Source organism: Acinonyx jubatus, chromosome B4 (genome assembly GCF_027475565.1).
Source record: "Acinonyx jubatus isolate Ajub_Pintada_27869175 chromosome B4, VMU_Ajub_asm_v1.0, whole genome shotgun sequence".
NCBI lineage: Eukaryota > Metazoa > Chordata > Mammalia > Carnivora > Felidae > Acinonyx > Acinonyx jubatus.
The window spans coordinates 26,462,554-26,481,787 of NC_069387.1; the positions used below are offsets into that span (position 1 = coordinate 26,462,554).

The 19,234-nt window shown below is 41.0% G+C and overlaps 1 protein-coding gene across 1 annotated transcript; it reads left to right on the top strand.

Annotated features, from left to right (window-relative positions):
- Nucleotides 1-319: 319 nt before the first annotated feature.
- LOC106977501 (lysozyme-like protein 1) lies at nt 320-17,627 on the top strand. Its single transcript, XM_015075014.3, has 5 exons — nt 320-475; nt 2,669-2,831; nt 3,324-3,482; nt 16,480-16,558; nt 17,385-17,627. The coding sequence occupies exons 2-5, from the start codon at nt 2,693-2,695 to the stop codon at nt 17,452-17,454; spliced, it is 447 nt and encodes a 148-aa protein (XP_014930500.1). The 5' UTR covers nt 320-475; nt 2,669-2,692; the 3' UTR covers nt 17,455-17,627.
- Nucleotides 17,628-19,234: the final 1,607 nt, after the last annotated feature.

The following is a 19,234-nucleotide window of genomic DNA, read 5'->3' on the forward strand; positions in this document are numbered from 1 at the left end:
ATTTCACCTCTATCTCATCCTTTTTCAAATTTTAGTTCTGTATATGTTTCTAATTTATGGAACATTAGTACAGAAGAGCATGAGTGTGGTTTACAATTTGATATATACCTACTGGGGGTACGGGCTCAAATTTCTTTATTGATGGGATTTGTGATAACGTTTGGAGACTGTTGCCTGAGAGAGGAGCTTGCACTTGAAAGGGAAGCCCTGGCTGAGTTGAGCAGTGAGGAGGGCTGTTGTGCAGGAAGAAGAGAAAAGAAGAGTAAGGAAGGTCCAGAACGCAGTGATCACCCAAGTCTCAAGAAGTAGGATTCTAGAATCTCTAGGCAGTTGGGAACAAGAGTTAGGAATTCTTCTCTTGCTAAGGCTCTAAAGAAAGATTCTTGGTTGAAGACAGATCACTTTTGCCTTGTAAGAATCAGAAATGGCTTCACAGGGTGCAGGAAGCTCGTGTAAGCTGCCAGTCACCGACTGAGTAAGTAGAATAATGTTCCTTTCACAGAATCACCTGAGCAGGATCGCTGGGGCAGGCACCAGGAATCTGCCTTTTTGATGAGACCTAAATTATTCCAGTGAAACCACCTGTCCCAAAGAACCAGTAAAAACCACCTCTGGCTTGAAGGGCAGAGAACAGTGTGCTTGGGGCTACCACTTCTGTGAGGTCTTGTTTCATTTTGTTTTGTTGGTGACCAGTAAGATTCTAAGGGGACCCTTTCGTGCAGGCGATAGAAACCAACTTAATATGTAAGCTCTGCATCATAAACCTCAGGTATCTCCCTCTCAGCGCTTAGCGCAGAGCTCACTGTTGTGACCACCCTTATGTGACCACATAAGGGACCATTTCTGGAAGGGATCAGATAAGTATCTTAGACTATGTGATCTATACGGTCTCTAACACAACCACTCAACCCTGCGAAAAGCAGCCATACACATTCTATTACTGAATGGGCATAGCTATGTTCTGATAAAACTTTATTTACAAAAGCAGGCCTGGGTTGCTGAGCCTTGCTATTCACCAGTATGTATTCTGTATACACCAGATGACCTTATTGCTTAGTTACCTTAAAGCCCCCATAGTGACTCTTCTTCTGGGCTTTCTGACTACTCAGCCCTGTTTTCAGCATCACCTTTCAATTGGAGAATGTAACTCTAGGAGGGGAAACTAATAGCTTTAGAAATCTCCAGGCAATGGCAGACAACTATGCTGGATGAAAATATGTATGAATATCAAATTCAGTATCATAAATTTCACTCCACCCCCATCCCAGCAAGACTGCTGTATTTGGGGAAGGCATTGCTTTGAGAGAGGAAGCACTTCTAGAAAACCAGTAGACAACAAGGTATGGAACTCTTGATCCTGCTCCCACTTTAAATAAGTCAGTGGGGGTCTCTTTATGGCCTCTCTACTCCTACCACCAACGCTTCCTTCCTCTTGTGATCCATGGTCATCTGTCCCCTCTTGCTCAACAGTCAACACCAAGACTTTTAAGGGAACCTATGCAGCAGTGATGGAGGGGTTCAGAACAACATTGGCTTTGCAGTATAACACTGATATTTTTGAAACCAGGCTCCCACATTTGGAAATGTATTAAGAGAATGGAAGAAAGACAAGATGCTAAATCTTCTTATTTCATTTATTTTATATTATTTTTATTTTTTGAGAGAGAGAGAGAGAGAGAGAGAGAGCATGCATGCAAGTGGGGGAGGGGCAGAGGGAGAGGAGGGGAGAATCTCAAACAGGCTTCGTGTTGAGAATCTCCAGCAGGCTCCCCCCAATGTAGGGCTCACTCTCATGACTATGAGATCATGACCTGAGTTGAAATCAAGAGTCGGGTGCTTAACTAACCGACCCACCCAAGCACCCATAAGTCTTATTTCAATAAAGCCCCGATTAATAAATCTTAAAAGTTGTCCTTGCAGACCCATGTCTCTGCCACCTGTGGTTGAAACTGGGGTGTATGTTTCCACATATATAAGGAACGCTTAACTCTTTGTATTCTATTTTGGTCTATTGGTAGAGTTAAAATGGGACTCCTGGAAATGGAATGCCCTCTGTGGTTTCTAACTGAGCCTCAACAAAGAAGCGCTCATTTCTTTGCTGGTCTGATCCCAGAAACATAGCATTTACTTGAAAGCGACCATGAAGAAAAGTATTAAGGAAAGAGCCTGTACTCATTCCTTCCTTGTACTGTTTACTCCTGTACTTTGTTTTTTCCCCATGCTGCTCTGAAAGATCGAAAGAAACAGAAATTGGGGGGTGTGGGGGGGTGCTGGGCAAAATGGGTGAAGGGGATGGGAGACACAGGCTTCCACTTATGGGATGAATAAGTCACAGGAATAAAAGACACAGCATAGGGAATATAGTCAATGATATTGCCAGAGCGTTGTGTGGGGACACTTGTGATGAGCATAATGTAATGTATAAACTTGTCAAATTACCATGTTGTACAGCCAAAACTAACGTAACACTGTATGTCAATTATACTCAAAATTTTTTTCAATTTAATAATTAAAATAAAATAAAGTAAAATAAAAATAAAAGTACCAGGAAAATTCTAGGCAGAACCATCCACAACTGCGGCAGATTTGAAGATCTCAATGGCAACAGACTTATCTCAGGACTCAGGACGGAGCAAGATTTTTTGACGTGGTCTCCTGTCTTTGACAGGTTCTGCCTACAACAGACCTGGGGATGAAGGCTGCCAGCATCTTGGCCCTGATTGGCTGCCTCGTCACCGTCACTGAGTCCAAAGTCTACACTCGCTGTAAACTGGCAAAAATATTTTCAAGGGCTGGCCTGGACAATTACCAGGGCTTTAGCCTTGGAAACTGTGAGATTTCTTCCTTCCTGTTCTTTTTCTACTTTTGATCTCCCCCCCCACCCCCCCCACTGCCCGAGATATCAAAGTCTCCCCACACCTCCAGCCTTGGCTTGTCCCCAGCTCTTCCACGGTCTGCCCCACCAGGGACACCTGCTGGCTGTCCACATGTTCTTCTCAACCGCTGCTCTCTGGGGCTCCTGTCCTCCTCCCTGCCCCGCCTGTCCTCACCCTTGGAGTCCATCAGTCAGGGAAGGAGAAAACAACGCCACCCTTGCTGGCGCAGTAGGGGGAGGACCTGAGTTCCCATCTAGTCCAGGTGTAGCCACCGACAAGGTATGTGGCTTAGGGTGTGCTCCGTGGGTATACTACCTGCCGTGTCCTTCCCCAAGCTAGGTTGGGACCACAGCATTATTATAACATGTATAAAGAACTCTCCTCTAAGAGCAGGGTTGGAGGGGAAAACATACATTTACTGGCATTTCTGGCTTTTTCCTCCTCTAGGGATCTGCATGGCATACTATGAGAGCCACTACAATACGACGGCGCAGACCCAGCTGGAGGATGGAAGCACTGACTATGGCATTTTCCAGATAAACAGCTTCACGTGGTGCAGACATGCTAAGCTACAGGAGAAGAACCACTGTCACGTCGCCTGCTCAGGTACGGTTTTGCTTTTCCAAAAATAACGTCCTGGGGGATAAAGGCAGGAAAGCTGATCATGGAACATCCACCCATTTTCTGTTTTAGCGGAGATTTCGAGTTCAGATGTGCAAGTAGGTCTATACCATGCCAACAAATTATGGAACGGCCCCCCTGGGTGACACTCAGAGTTCTGTGGCCTGCTTGCCCAACGAGGACTTACTCCTCCTAGGATGGTTTTCATGAAGCCACCATAACAACAGAGGGGTGGACAGATGACCTTACTATCCTTCCACGCATATGGACATGAAATATCTTCAACAGGAAGGAGAGAGTTGTTTGCCAACTGCTTTCCATAAGCAATTTGCTCGAAGTATGCATTTATGCTTATTTGTACAAAATGAGACCACTAAATACACTTTAAATTTCTTAAACAGTGGAAATTAAGCTAGAATTCACTCCAAGGGTGCTACTTCAATCGTTTAAAAAATATACATGTGCACCGAGTTGAGGCTGGCAGAAAGCATCAGACATGAAACCTGGTATTAGGACATGTCATATACTTTATGACATTAAATGACTATAACCAGGGGTTGGCTGAGTATGGTGGACTGCAGAGGACAAAGACGTTATGGATAAAGTCATGGAAAGTTTTGTAGACACAATGATATTTGGCCTAAGACTTGGAAGATAAGGTAAGTAAGATTTGGACATTCAGAGATGAATCATTTCAGGTTAAGGGAACAATGAAAGCTAAAAAGTGCATGTGGGGAGGTTCGGTGCATGCACAGAGAGCAGTGAAACATTTGTATTATCTAGAACAAAGGGAACATAAAGACAAATAACAGGACATGGGGTTGGAAAGGTTGATTACCACCTGGCTGTGAAGGGCCTTGGAGGCGAGGCTGAGACATGTGTACTGATCTCTGCCTGCAATCGGAAATCAACAGAGGCCAGTTACTTGAACACTGCTCCAGAAGGATTAGTCTGCAAACAGGGTGTGAGATAGGTTGAAGAAGAGACCATTTAAGTGCCACTGCAAGTGTGGAGGGGAGAGAAAGTTCTGAATGATGGTCATGGCTGGGAGTCATGGAGAATAACATGCAAGAGATACTCAACCAATCATCTCCACTCTACAATGCGAGGGCAAGGGTTCATCTGTTTTGTTCACTGCGGTATCCTCATTGCCCAGAGTGGTACCTGGCCAGAGTTTCGGGGTTCAAGAGATATTCGTTAAATAAATGAATGGAAGGAATGAGAAACAAGGGTGAAGACACGGAGTTATAAGATATTCTGTGGCGAACCCCTTAGAAGCAAAAAATAAACTTTTAATTTCCTTTTGACACTACTATGTAATCAGTACATATGTCTGAATGTATGAAAGATTGAACAATGTGTTAATTTTCTAGTAAATTGTCCCTACACCTACATTAAAACAGAATGCTCACTAACTCCTGAGGCAGAGCACACAATTGTCGATCAACTCTTAATTTAGAACATTCTTTTGATGAGCCCAAATCTACCTCCTTAAAGCTTTCTTCCATTAATTCTAGTTTTTCTTCTGGATTTATTCAAAATGAATTTGTTCAGCCTTATACGTAGAAACTGATTTAAATGCTTGAAAATGACTAGTCGATATTTCTTGTCTTTAATTCCTTACCTTCTGGACTAAAACATTCAGTATCTTCACCTTCCTACAGGTGTGAATTTTAAACCCCTCCCCATCCACAGTCAATTTCATTAGCATCCCCAAGAGCTTGCCAATGGAGTCTTCCAGTTAAACCCAGCAACTAGACATGTACGTTTTTAAAAATTTATTTCTTTAAATTCAAGTTAGTTAGCATACCATGCAGTATTGGTTTCGGGAGTAGAACCCACGGACATGCACATTTTTAGAAGTTGAAAAGCAGGAGGACAAGGGCTGGCTAATTTAGTAATTAGAGAAATTTGAGTCCTAAACTGACAGTGGGAAAAGCCAAGAAGCAACCACAGAATCCTAAAAGGGCTCAGAAATCAGCAGGATCAGCTAATTCCGGAAACTCGAGCGAAGGTAGGTAGAAAATAGGAGGATCGATTGGAAGTCCAATTAAGGAGCAGCTAGACCATCAGATTCCCTTCCTGACTCTATTTAGCTACTGACTGCTCCTCCCCAGTCCTGGCAGAATACTGGAGCTTTCCCTTCTGGAGAGAGCAAGTAAAAAGTCCCTCAGCTGAGGGAGCTCAACACCCTGTGAATGGGAGAGCTCCATACTGAAGACATGGGAGATTGAATTGAAGTTTCCATAGTCCCAGTCATTTTCCTCCAGTTAGATCTCAGAATGATGGAAGCCAGAAGAGAAGATTCTGTTCTGGGGGATTCAGACAGATGAAAAGGAAATAACTGAAGATTCTGAGTGGGACCTCTCCATGAACAAAACTAGCCAGAATTCCCTATAGTGAGATACCTAGTTGAAAATCTCAGTGTCTGTGTACAGAATTCCTAATCAGCTTTTTAGTCTCTCTTCTTAAATAAGTGCAGATAACCAAAGATCACCACACATCATTGAAGCGTCATTGACGTGAAAGAATGAGACAAAGTAAAACAAAACAAAAACAAAACGGAAAAAAACCAAAATCAGATAAAAGTGACTTGTTGAAAGCAGAGATGATACAGAGACGTGAAAATTTCAAATGAAAAAGGAAACGATCATTAATATCTTCATATAGATAAACATGTCAGTCATATCAATGAAACAAGAAAAGGATGCTTTCTTTTATAAAAACAAAAGAAACATTTAGAGAACAAGAGCCCCTGGAAATTTAAAATATGATCGCAGACACGAAAACCTCCATAGATAAGTTGGAAGATAAGATTTAAGGAACTCTCTCTAAAAGCAGAATGAAGAAGAAAGAGACAGATGGAAAATAGGGGAAGTAAGGATAAGAAAAATAAATGGATCTGAGTAATACAAGTTTCAGCAGGATAAGAAGGGAAACAGTAGATAGAGTGACATCTTTCAAAAATATTTCCAGGACAGAAAGGCACGCATCTCCAATTTATAAGGTTCATCACGGGATGAGTACAGTCAATTAACATAGATTCACATTAAGGCACAGCCTCATGAAATTTCAGAAAACCAGGGAGTATTAGAATACACTATCGTCTTCAAAGAGAGAAAGAAACATGTTCCCTACAGAAGATCAAGCATCAGAGTGGCATCAGACTTCTCAATATCAACGCTGGGAAGCTAGACGAAAATAGAGTCCTGTCTTTAAAATCTTAAAGAAAAGCTATTTCCAATCTAAATTTCCACACTAGCTGAATCCTCAATATATTATGAGTATAGAATGAATAGATTTTGAGACAAACAAGTTGTCTTTCCTACAGAAAGAATCCCGACTTGGTAAAACGTAACCAATTCAAACTAAGTAATTCAGGAATTTTTAAAAGGGAGCTACTTACAAAAGTGCAGTCAGATTGCAGGGAAACCCCAGAGGTATTGAAGTAAGGGATTCGAAACAGCAAACCATTACTGACTCCTGGCCCAAGGGGAAATGGAGAGAGAGCCGTGACCCACACCCAGGTACAGGGTCCGTATGGCGAAGGCTACCTTGTAGGAACTGTGACCTTCCATCAATGGACAGTTTGTTCTTGGTGACTGGACAGAAAAAAAACCTGAGGAAATGTATACATCCCAACTTCACTGTCCTTTTCCCTTGTAATCTCCTGCTGGTGTTCACCGTTCAACTCTGAAGTCAGAGGAGGGGGTGGGCGGAGGGGTGTGTCTACTGATGTCATCCATGTAGATCAGTCTTTAGTGCACAGAAAAAGGTGTTCCACCAAAAGGACAAGGTAAACCAAGAAATTGGAAGACACGGATCCACAAAACAAGACATTTCAATAAAGGAGAGAGCCAAAGGGAAGGCCCAAGATGATTATAAGGGATGATCCCAGGATGAATTTTTACACTTCATTTCTAAAATGATTCTATTGCAGTAGTCTATATGGTTTCAAACCTTTAAAATGATTTGAACCTTATTTGTGACATAGATCTATGGTCACCATACAGCATATAATCAGGGCAAATGTGCATTTGAAAAAATTATGTGTATTCTACAGTTGCTAGGTGGATATTCTATACTATATATATATATATATATATATATATATATAATAAGCATCTATACTAGATATATATTTTATAATTATCTATAAGTATATTATATACTTATTTTCTTACTTATGCTATCAAGTAATGAGAAAGATGTATTGAAATCTCCAACTATAAAATTACAATTTACATATTCCTTCTTTCAGATTTGCCCATTTTTGAAGCTCTGTTATTAGATACATACATATTGAGGACTGTTAAATCTTCCTAATTAGTTGACCCTTTTATCATTAGTGCCAATGCCCCTCCTTAACTCTGATAATATTTCTTATCCCCAAATCTACTTTACCTGATAGTACTATAGTGATTCAGTTTTCTTTGCACAATATATTTCTTTCCATTCTGTTACTTAAAAAAATTTTTTTAATGTTTATTTAATTTTGAGAAAGAGAGAGAGAGAGAGAGAGAGAGCACAAGCGGGGGAGGGCAGAGAGAGAGGAAGACACAGAATCTGAAGCAGGCTCCAGGCTCTGAGCTGTCAGCACAGAGCCCTATGCGGGGCTCAAACTTACAAACAGAGAGATCATGATCTGAGCTGAAAGTCAGACATTCAACCAACTGAGCCACCGAGGCTCCCCACCATTTTTTTACTTTTCACTTATCTACATCTTTATATTTACTGTGAATTTCTTACAGACCGCACATAGTTAGGTGTTGCTTTTATATCCGGTCCAACAGTTTCTGCTTTTTGTTAAGAATTTTTAGACCAGGGGGGCGCCTGGGTGTTTCATTCGGTTAAGTGTCCGACTTCGGACACTTAAGTGAGGTCATGATCTCACAGTTTGTGAGTTCAAGCCCCACATCAGGTTCTGGGCTGTCAGCTCAGAGCCTGGAGCCTGCTTCAGATTCTGTGTCTCTCTCTCTCTCTGCCCTTCCCCCCCCCCCCAATTCTCTCTTTCTGTGAAAAATGAATAAAATATTTAAAAAATTTTAACAACAACAAAAAAAGAATTTTTAGACCAGAGGTCAGCAAACTCCTTTCTTTCTTTCTTTCTTTCTTTCTTTCTTTCTTTCTTTCTTTCTTTCTTTCTTTCTTTCTTTCTTATATTTCATTGTGGTTTATTTTTTTAACATTTTAAACATTGAACATTCTAAAAATTTAAATCCAAGTTAACATGTAGTATAATAATGATTTCAGGAACAGAATTTAGTGATTCATCACTTACATATAACACCCAGTGCTCATCCCAACAAGTGCCCTCCTTAATGCCCATTGCCCATTTAGCCCATCCCCTCACCCCACACCCCACCAGCAACCCTCGGTTTGTTCTCTGTATTTAAGAGTCTCTTATGGTTTGTCTCCCTCTTTGTTTATATCTTATTTTTACTTCCTTTCCCCTACGTTCATCTGTTTCGTTTCTTGAATTCCACCCGTGAGTGAAATCATATGATATTTGTCTTTCTCTGACTGACTTATTTCGCTTGGCATAACACACCCTGGTTCCATCCACCCTGTCGCAAATGGCAGGATTTCATTCTTTTTGATCACCGAGTAATATTCCCTTCTTTTCCACATCTTCTTTATCCATTCGTCAGTCGATGGACATCTGGGCTCTTTCCATACTTGGGCTATTGTCGATAGTGCCAGCAAATTGTTTTTTTAAAGGGCCATATAGTAAATTTTTTAGTGTTGTGTACAGTCTTGGTTGGAACTTTCGACTCTCCGTGTAACGCAAAAGCAGTCATAGAGAAGATGCGAATGAGTAAGCGTGGCTGTGTTCCCATAAAACTTTATTTACAAAAACAGAGCATAGGCCTGTGGGCCAGTTTGCTGGACATTAGATCATTTATATCCAATGTGATTACTTACACGGTTACTTTAAAATCCACTGTCTTGGGTTTTTTTGTTTGTTTTCTCTTAGTGCCATCTAGTTGGGGTGCGTTTTTTTCTGCCTTCTTTTGGATTATTGGATATTTTTCAGTACTCTCTTTCCTCCATTGGCTTGTTAGCTGCACTTCTGTTTTATTTACAGCGGTTACTCTAAGGTTTACAACATGCATCATCTTCTCACATTCTACCTTCAAATAACATTATACCCATGTATAATACATGAGTCTTATAACCATATACTTATTTCCCCATCCCATCCTTTATGCTGTGTTGCCCTGCACCTTACTTCAACGTGTTATATACACCTCATGCGTTTTTGCCTGAAGCAATTATCTTTTAAGTAAATTTTTTAACTGAGGAAAAAGGTCTCTTTATATTTGCCACACATTTACCATCTCCAACTCTCCTCACTCCTTTAGTGGAATTCACTTGGGGAGGCAGTTAAGCGATATCATTTTCCTCCAACCTAAAGAATATCCTTCAGTATGTTTTTTGGAGTGGAGGTCTACTAAAAAGCATTTTCTCAGCTCTTATCTGCCTGAAAATGTCTATATTTCATTTTTTTCTCTGAGGGCTATTTGCTCTCCATATAAAATTCTAAGCTGGGGGCTGTTTTTCTCTAAATGTGTTAAAGATACCCTTTCGTCTTCTGGCTCATTTTGTTTTTTTGAGAAACTGGTGATCTTCTGATTTGCATCCCCAGGGTGTAATGTCTCTTTTTTTTCTCTACCTGCATTTAAGTTTTCTTTATAATGTCCAATTTTCAGCAATGTGATCACGAAGTCCGTTTTCTTATGTTTATCTTACTTGATCTTCATTAACATTTTGGATCCCTGGGTTTATAATTTTCATCTTTTCTCCTTTGAAAATTCTAATGACACATGCGTCAGATCACTTGATATTGTCCCATAGGTCACCAACACTCTTCCTTTTTTTTCTGTCTTTTCCCCTTTCTGTGTTTTATTTTCAATAGTTTCCATTGCTATATCTTCACATTCTCTGGTCTTTTTTCTGAAGTGCCTAATCTATTAAATTCATTAATTGAATTTTTCATTTCTGATATTGTGTATTTTCAGTGCTGGGTGATCGGTTTATGTATTTCATTTCCCTCATTTTATTCATGTTTTTGTTTAAGTCCTTGATATCAATAAGCATATTTATAAATTATTTTACATTTCTTGCCTGGTAATTCAATAAACTGTGCCATTTCTGGGTCTTAACTGCTCTTTCCCCTGGTTATGGGTCACATTCTTATACCTCTTTGCACATATAATAACATTTTGTCGGATACTAAACATAGTATGTATTACATTTGTAAGTGTCTCAATTATGTTGTCAAGGTCCTTTAGGGACTATTGGATTTCATCTTGGCAAGTCATTAATTCCGATCGGCTTGACCCTGTTAATACTTGCTTTTAAATTGTGGTAGGGAAGTTCGCTAGTAGTATTTATGGTAGGGCTAATTTAACCCAACTACCAAGGCATAGCTTTTCTAGTGTCTTTTGAATGTCCAGGGGTTCACCAAGCTCTCTTCCCTCGGACTACTCAGAAAACAAATGTCTCCCAGCCCTGTGTGAGCTCTGTAATTGTACAGGTCCCTGGTAATCGTTTCTAACTAGCTTCACGGAGTTTTACCCCTTGCGAACCCAGTTAAGCTTTCGGTCAAAAACTCAGTGGAATCCCTACGCAGATTTCTGGTGTTCTCCTTCTGGGTGTGCCCTTCCTCTCAGATTCTCTTCTCCACAAATTCCACTTGCCTTGGCCTCTTATCTCTGTCTCCTCCACTTAAACTGCCATCTCCTGCCTGGGTTTTACCTTTCTTGCTTGAACAGTGCCTCTGGGCAGAAACTCACGGCAATCATAAGACTCTCCTCATTTGGTTTCTATCTTTCAAGGGTCACGATCCTGCATTGCTTGCCGTCTAATGTCTGAAAATAATGTTTTCATGTATTTGTCTAGTTTTCTAGCTGTTTACAGTGGGAGAGAAAATCTGTGACTCCGTCACGACCTGGCTTCACTTTACTTGCAGTTGACTAATTTAATATTGTTCAATTTAGTTTGAAATAAGGAAGTCTGGGGCAAACATATATCTGCAAGGCAATCTTGAATTCTAGGAAATGAAAATGTTGGACTGCTCATGGTGAGAGGTGAAGGAACTCTCCTATCTGCTTTCTCATCATAAAGAGCATGGGATTTTCAGAGACAGCTTTAAAATAGAAAACAGGATGTTGGTTTTATATCCTAATCACCCCTTAGTAACTGGCTTCCCTCAGCCTCAGGCCAGAGAAGCTTTAATTATGGACGATGTTATTCTGTCCCGCGTATTACAGAAGTAGGGACATTTGTCATGGGAACTGGGAAACAAGTTAGCATTGGGGTATCTTTACAAGAAACATTACATTTCATAAATGTATGGTTCATATGTACCTCCTGCCCATCTTCCAAAGCTATACCATCTCCTCACACCCATACCAAATTGTGTTTCCAGAATTCCTGCCTACCTTCCCCAAACTATTTAGACAGAATATTTGTATATATACGTATGTATAAATATAAACATATATATGTGTATGCACACACATGATAATAAAATATCAATCTCTATTTTCCTCTAATAGCACAGACCTCTTTAAAATGAGAGATGTTTAAGGGGGGAAAAAAGGGTGATTTTAGTCTCTCGTATCTAGTCTCGTCTACCTATATTAATCTCTATTTCTCATCAGCCTGGTATCTGAGTTGGCCTTTGTCACTTCAGAGAGGGGAAGGAGATTTAAATTGTAGGCATGGTAGTGATATTTTAGTTGGAAGGCAGAAGGATGCTGGCGAGAGACAGACAGACTTTATAGCAGAACCAACTTACCTGAAAATAAGTTATTCTTTTTTGTAGATCGTTGCCATTTTCTGTTGTTGGATGTGGAGAATAAACTATTCAGCTGAATAATGCTTTGCTGTTCAACAGAACCCTTTGACTGGACAGACTTGTCTATTTAAAGTAAATTGAGCAGAAGCAATTCTTGGCATGGATCCTTGTAAACACTTGCTCTCTTGACTCATTTCTGCCCCTCTGCTGCCCCTCTGTGGTGGTTTCCTTGTGTCTTCGCATCTCAGCACATCAAGTTCGTGTTTCCCAGCCCCCGTCTTCCTCAACAAATTTTCCTGAGCAAATTCAAAGTCACGTCCAACTAGCACTTTGAAAACATCTCACTTAGGCAACATAAAGCTATCGCAAAATGGGAGACTGACAAACTTTACAAGGTCTCCACCACATGGTTCTGCAGCAGCGAATCTCCAGCCAGTGACTGGAGCTACCAATGGCTGCCAATGGCTACACAGCATCTCCAGCCAAGCAAACTGCCTTACCCCAAACACAAGCCTTCCACTTTGTGTTCCAGTCCTGGCATAATAGAATACTCTCTACCTCTTGCCCACTGTGTATAATTTATGTCCTTCCCACCCCTTGAGGCCCCACTGAGCCCACTTCTCTTAGGAAACAGTCTCCAACCACTTCCTAATACAAACCCCACAATATCTCAGCACTTATCAAGAATTTATACACACAGGGGCACCTGGGTGGCTCAGTCATTTAAGCATCTGACTCTTGATTTCGGCTCAGGTCACGATCTCTAGGTTCATGGGATAGAGTTCTGAGTTGGTCTCTGTGCTGATAGCATGGACCTTGCCTGGGATTCTCTCTCTCTCTCTCTCTCTCTCTCTCTCTCTGCTCTTCCCCAACTCATGCATGCATACACACATACACACGTGCTCTCTTTCTCTCTCTTTCAATAAATAAACATTAAAAAATAATTACGCACACAAAATACAGTGTTTCTATGTAATTGGAATGTGTATCAGATACCAAGAATTTAAGTTTGGATAATCTCGTAATAAATAATTACTTGAAAAATTAATAAAGTATTTATATTTTTATTATCCACTTCATTAGCGTATAGTCTTATAAGCAGAAATCTTTGCTTAAGTGGCCGTGTTGGAAGGAAGCAGTGGAGACAACAGAATTTAAGCCCTAGGTTTGAATGCAGACTCATTTACTGGGTGTAGACCTCAGTTTAATGGGCTAATAATGGTACTCATCCACATGGTTGTTCCAAGTCCTAACAGAGATAATACGTGAAGGGACTTAACATGAGCCTGACCAGAGTATTTTTTCTATAAAGGCAGGTGTTAGTAACAGTAATTGCTATTCTAACTATTCATCTCTCTAGAAACAAGGTGCATATAAGCTAACAAAGCTTTATTTTTCACTGTGTATCAAAGGATGAATTTGAATATATTGTCCCAATTGGCCATCACTTATAGCTCATATTTTTCATTAATTTTCTCTTGTTTAGCAGAATTTTGTTTTAAATTTAAAAACCACCACATTTGGATGAATTTGCTTAAAAGCAATCTATCACTACCTGTATCTTCTGGTTTAGCTTATCTGAGAAAGCAACTTAATTAGCAACTAAGTTGGCATACTCAAGAAAAACACCATTTTCAACTGAGTTTACAAAATAATTTTGTGTTTTAGCGATCCATTTGATCGCAATATGATTCTTTTTTGTTACATTTTTCTGAAAATAAAAATAATGCATTTCTACCATAAAAAAATTAGACACATGCGGGGAAGATTTAAAGCATTGGTGATGCCACAATTTGCAGCTAAACCTTCAAATCCTGGTGGCTATGACTATCTTTTTATTTTCTCTCTACACCGGTGCTGTCCAATCGTTCTTTCTGTGACGACGGAAATGTTTTCTGGCCTATCCAATATGAGAACGACTAGCCACAACAAAGACGTTATAAAGCATCTGAAATGTAGCGAGAGCACCTGACGAACTGAAGTTCTGATTGTATAAATTCATTTAGATTTAAATAGCCCCATATAGCTAATGTCTACCAAATTGGATGGTATAGCTCTAGGTGGATCTTTTTACAATCCTGAGAACTTCGTATTGGGAGCATTTCCCACTATTATGAAACCACGTCAACCCGTGATTTTAAATGGCACCTTATCCCATTCTGTGGAGGTATTATTATTATTAATGTGAACATCCCTAATTATGAGGCAATTAGATCTCTTACGCTTGAAAATCAATTTCCTCTTACACACTAAGCTGCAATAGACTACTCTGTAAATAAATCTTTGTCTCGGGTCGTAATGAATTCCTTAAGATAGGCCCAGAAAGAGAAATTGCTAGCTGAAAGGATAAGAACCACTTTAAGGCTCTTGACACATGCTGTTCAATTGCTTTCCTGAAAAGCTGAACCCGTTATATTCTCACCAGGAAGTACGGAAGAGTGCCTATTTCATCGCACCCTCGTCAACACGGAGTATTACCCCATTCTTTCAAGATCTTTGCTTAATTGATAAATAAAAACGCCATCAAATGGCTCTGGCTTTTATGTCTTCGATCAGTGGTTGTGATGGGCAGGGAGATGGACGGCCCAGATTCCCCTTGAAGGGAAGATGTCTGGCTTCTGCGACATCTGCGCATTTGTAGACGTCTACCCGGTACCTCCTTTAGGGTCTGTCTTAACCGCAGAGGACTGTCTAATCTCACACTGTGCCCCTCTGCAGCAGTCCACACCCAGGGACTGAGTGATGCAGAGGCCTAAGGACGTAGCCATTTGGGGGCACCTGGGTGGCTCAGTTGGCTCAGGTCGTGATCTCATGGTTCACGGGATGGACCCCTGTGTTCAGTAAGGAACGCTAAGAGCGAGGAGCGTTCTTGGGATCCTCTCTCTCCTCTCTCTGCCCTTCCCGGTGCATGCATGCACATGTACACTCGCTGTCTCTCAAAATAAGTAAACGTTTAAAAAAAAAAAAAGACTTAGCTATTTGGGCACAACTTGGCCAACTTCGGTGAGCCTGCATCACAACTGAATATCTCCATCGGCCCAGTCCGGCTTCTGCCCTCTTCCTTCCACAGATGTGGATCTGTGATACGTGTTGGCATCCCAAACCCGTTTTTGCATTTGCTTCTGAAGAACCCGCCATGCAACAGAAGTGATGCTAGACTTTATACTTTTTGCCTTTTTCTGTCATGTTTGCATTGAGGATTTTGAGCCCACTTCTGGACAAGCAGGAGAGAATGCAGATACCAATGATTTCATTTGCAATCAAACGATTCCTTATGTCTGAAAGCCATAGAAAAAATTATAAAGACCAATGTATTTGACATAAAAAATTTGCCTATGATAAACACCTTGGGTAGAACTTGCTTTTAATGCGCAAACTGCAAAGTTAAATGGACAAGGTTCATATTTACCTATAAGGAGATCGCATGTGTCAAAGTAACCCAAGTAGAGAAAACCTTGTACTTACTGTGCCTCTTACTTGTGTGTTTCTTCAGGACACAGAAAACATTCTCCTACTGTGTCTTTTAAAAAAAATTATTTTAGGGGCGCCTGGGTGGCTCAGTCGGTTAGGCGGCCGACTTAGGCTCAGGTCATGATCTCGCGGTCCGTGAGTTCGAGCCCCGCGTCGGGCTCTGTGCTGACAGCTCAGAGCCTGGAGCCTGTTTCAGATTCTGTGTCTCCCTCTCTCTGACCCTCCCCTGGTCATGCTCTGTCTCTCTCTGTCTCAAAAATAAATAAACGTTAAAAAAATTTAAAAAAAATTATTTTAGAGAGAGAGCATGTGCATGAGGGAAAGGGAGGGACAGAGAGAGAGAGAGAGAGAGAGAGTCTTAAGCATCTGAGCATGGAGCTTGATGCCCGATGTGGGGTTGATTCCCATGACCCTGGGATCATGACCTGAGCTGAAATCAAAAGTCAGATGCTCAAGGTCCCAGGCGCCACCTACCGTGTCTTCTCTAAACACATTTCCAAAAACCCTTCAGGACTAAAACTTCAAAAAGTCAAGATATTCTACTCTAGAAATTAAAAAAAAAACAATTCTTTGGTTTGTGAAGAAGCTCAACAAAAGTAAGAATGCATCTCTGAGTTCTTCCTACCCTCCCGTTCCAAAAAATAGTGACTGGGGGCTCCCCTCAAATAACAGTCTCAGCTAATACTGTACTTCTCTCTTTTACAGCCTTGCTCACTGACGACCTCACAGATGCGATTATCTGTGCCAAGAAAATTGCTAAAGAGACAGAAGGGATGAACTATTGGTAAGAGTCTCCTTGGGAGACTTGGACCGGCCAGGGCAAAAAACCGACCGTGTGTCCATTCATCATGGCTGCAGCGGGCACTGACAAACTCCCTTTTGCAGAATGGTCCAATGATTTTAATGGGACCTTGTCTATACCCTCCCCCATGAGTGTGTGGGTGTACCATGAACACCGTGAAAGGGGTTTCTACGGGGAGGAGAGACGTTATGAGTCATGGCGATGTGTGATTGTCTTTCACATTAAGATGGCCCAAACAGTGGAACGATAGGTATTTTCGAATGTGAATTGCTGGTGAAGGTAATACACCAGAGGGAAAAAGCTTGAGCTTGTTCAACTTTTGGATATAGTTTTGGAGAGCTAGAGCAACATTTTGTCAACATTTTGTGGGGAGAGAGAACAGGAAGCAGCGAGAGAAGGATAACCATGTCAGCCATACCCTACATTAGCTGGAAACAGCCCTAAGATTGTGCAGAGACATGGTTTCTGGTGCTCACTGTCAATTTCTGAGGCTGGGTGTCTTACGAACATTGCCAACCAGGTCACCCACCTGGGAAACCTGAATTTTCAGAGGCGGAGGTGTTTAACTAAATGACCCATCCTTATGCAAGTTGTTTACCTGTTGCTGAGGCTAATAAGGACTAGGAGAAAATCAAGGAGAGAGAAGTCTTAACTAGGCACAGGGACAGAGTCCTTGGATCTCAGAAATGAATAAAACAAAATCCTGGGTGCTGCTGGTTGTTTTGGTTAATTACCTATGGTTTTGGACCTAAGAATATTTGGACTGTCATGCTTCTTTCTGTTCTTCCTGCTTCCCTGTCCTCCTCAGGCAAGGCTGGAAGAAACACTGCGAGGGCAAGGACCTGTCTGAATGGAAAAAGGGATGTGACGTCTCCTGAACCAGAACCGGACCCAGGACGCTCTGCAACAAGTCCCTGGGATTTGTAATATGTCAAAATGCTGGTATCACCTTGTCCCCCTTCCTCTTGATGTTCCTTCTCAAAGTTGGAGAGGGAAAACTAAGTTATCATTTTAAGGAAATAAATATTTCCACTTAAGTATCTTTACCTCACCCAGACTCCGTCTCAGTGATGTCATAAAAGCACCCTGGTTAAGATTTGGAAAGTCACCTGCAAAATGTTCTGGCTCCAGGAGGAACGAAATTCTGCCATCATTATAAGGATTACTGGTTCCTGTGGCCCTGAAACAGCTTCTCATTTACAAAGAATACTCCCAGGTCACGGAGAACACTAGATGAATGACCATAGTTTGCTGACTTCTGTCCTGAAACACTAGGTCACTCTTCTGGTCAGCAGACACACAGTCCTTCCTCAGCTTACCACTGCCAGAGAGAATGTTCTCTGCCCTCTAGGCAATCCTGATGGACACTCCAATGGAAATAAAGTGGTGAAGTGCAGCTCTCATCTCCAATGTTACGAGAGTTCCCCATGTTGTTCCAACACCTATTCAAATGAAATCTATCAAATTCAAAACTACACTAACATCTCATGGTAAAATTGCTTCCAGCCTTAGACCTTTAGATTTTAGTACTTTGGTCAAGGAACTGGTGGTGATCTGAAGGATGCTTCATTACATGTAACCCAGAGCTGAGGAGCTCAGACCCTCAAGAGCTATTCCCAGAAAGCCTTCTGCTCCAGGCAAGGATGGCCCACATGGCAGGCAAGCTTTGGTCTGCCGAGTTTTTTCTTGTCTGTTCTCTGTCCTGCCGGGGCAGAGGTGGTTGGGGCTGTGTTATCGTAACTTTACATGGAAAGCTCGAGTTGAATGCAATCTGACCTCAAGAATGCACTCAGTTAAGGTTTGTTGAAGAAATGGTTATGCCTATCATTATTTGTAAATAAGTTTCCCACTTACAAGAAAGCTCCCACTGGTCAGACTGATGAGTTTTGTGATAGGACCTAACTGACCCATAAACACTCTCTAGTTGCCAACTGCCTGGGCTTTACCATTGGCCCATTTCACAGCCACTGGCTTCACTTGCAGGCATAGGCTTTAAAAAACCCAAACTGCTACTTGCCAAAGAATATAAATGCCTCATATGTGCTAAACAAACATAATTCAGTGACAATTTAACAGGCATTACAAACCAGGGGGGAGAAAGCTTTTGGATCCCGCGTAAGAATTGAAAAAGAATTCTGAAGATGGCTGATGAAAATGTAAAAAATGTTGAATCCGTTTAGCTGCACGAAGTCAACAATTTGTGCTTCTAGAAGTTCATAAATATGCATCGTTCTTTACTATTGTCCTGTTATCCGTTTGCTTTGCTGCCCCAATTCTTAGCCAAACCACCTTAATTACACCAGTAATACTGTGTTCATGACCTAAGCTGGCATGGGACTGGTGTTAGCTATGCAAACACGAGGGGAGAGATTACACAAACAAACAAAAAAAACCACTCAACTGAAAAAAAGGAGTGCATTGAAATTCCAAGTGGAGAGGGGTTGGCTGGCCCTACAATTTGATCCATTTTTTCACAAAACTCATAAAATTTATAAGCATGTAATCCTACTATTTCTTTCCCTAATTGTTTTATTTATTCAATATTTTCATAAAATTTTAGGATAAAAAAATGCATTGTCCTTGATAATTTCCCATAATTAATACTCTCAGAAATTCAAAAAGAAAATATTGCTCCCATTCCTGAGTTATCGTTATTTA

Bases quoted from the DNA above. Each gene is read 5' to 3' on its own strand.
- LOC106977501 (XM_015075014.3), top strand. From the start codon at position 2,693: ATGAAGGCTGCCAGCATCTTGGCCCTGATTGGCTGCCTCGTCACCGTC. The intron at 2,832-3,323 runs GTGAGATTTCTT...TTCCTCCTCTAG, and splicing joins GGGCTTTAGCCTTGGAAACT to GGATCTGCATGGCATACTAT. The intron at 3,483-16,479 runs GTACGGTTTTGC...TCTCTTTTACAG, and splicing joins CTGTCACGTCGCCTGCTCAG to CCTTGCTCACTGACGACCTC.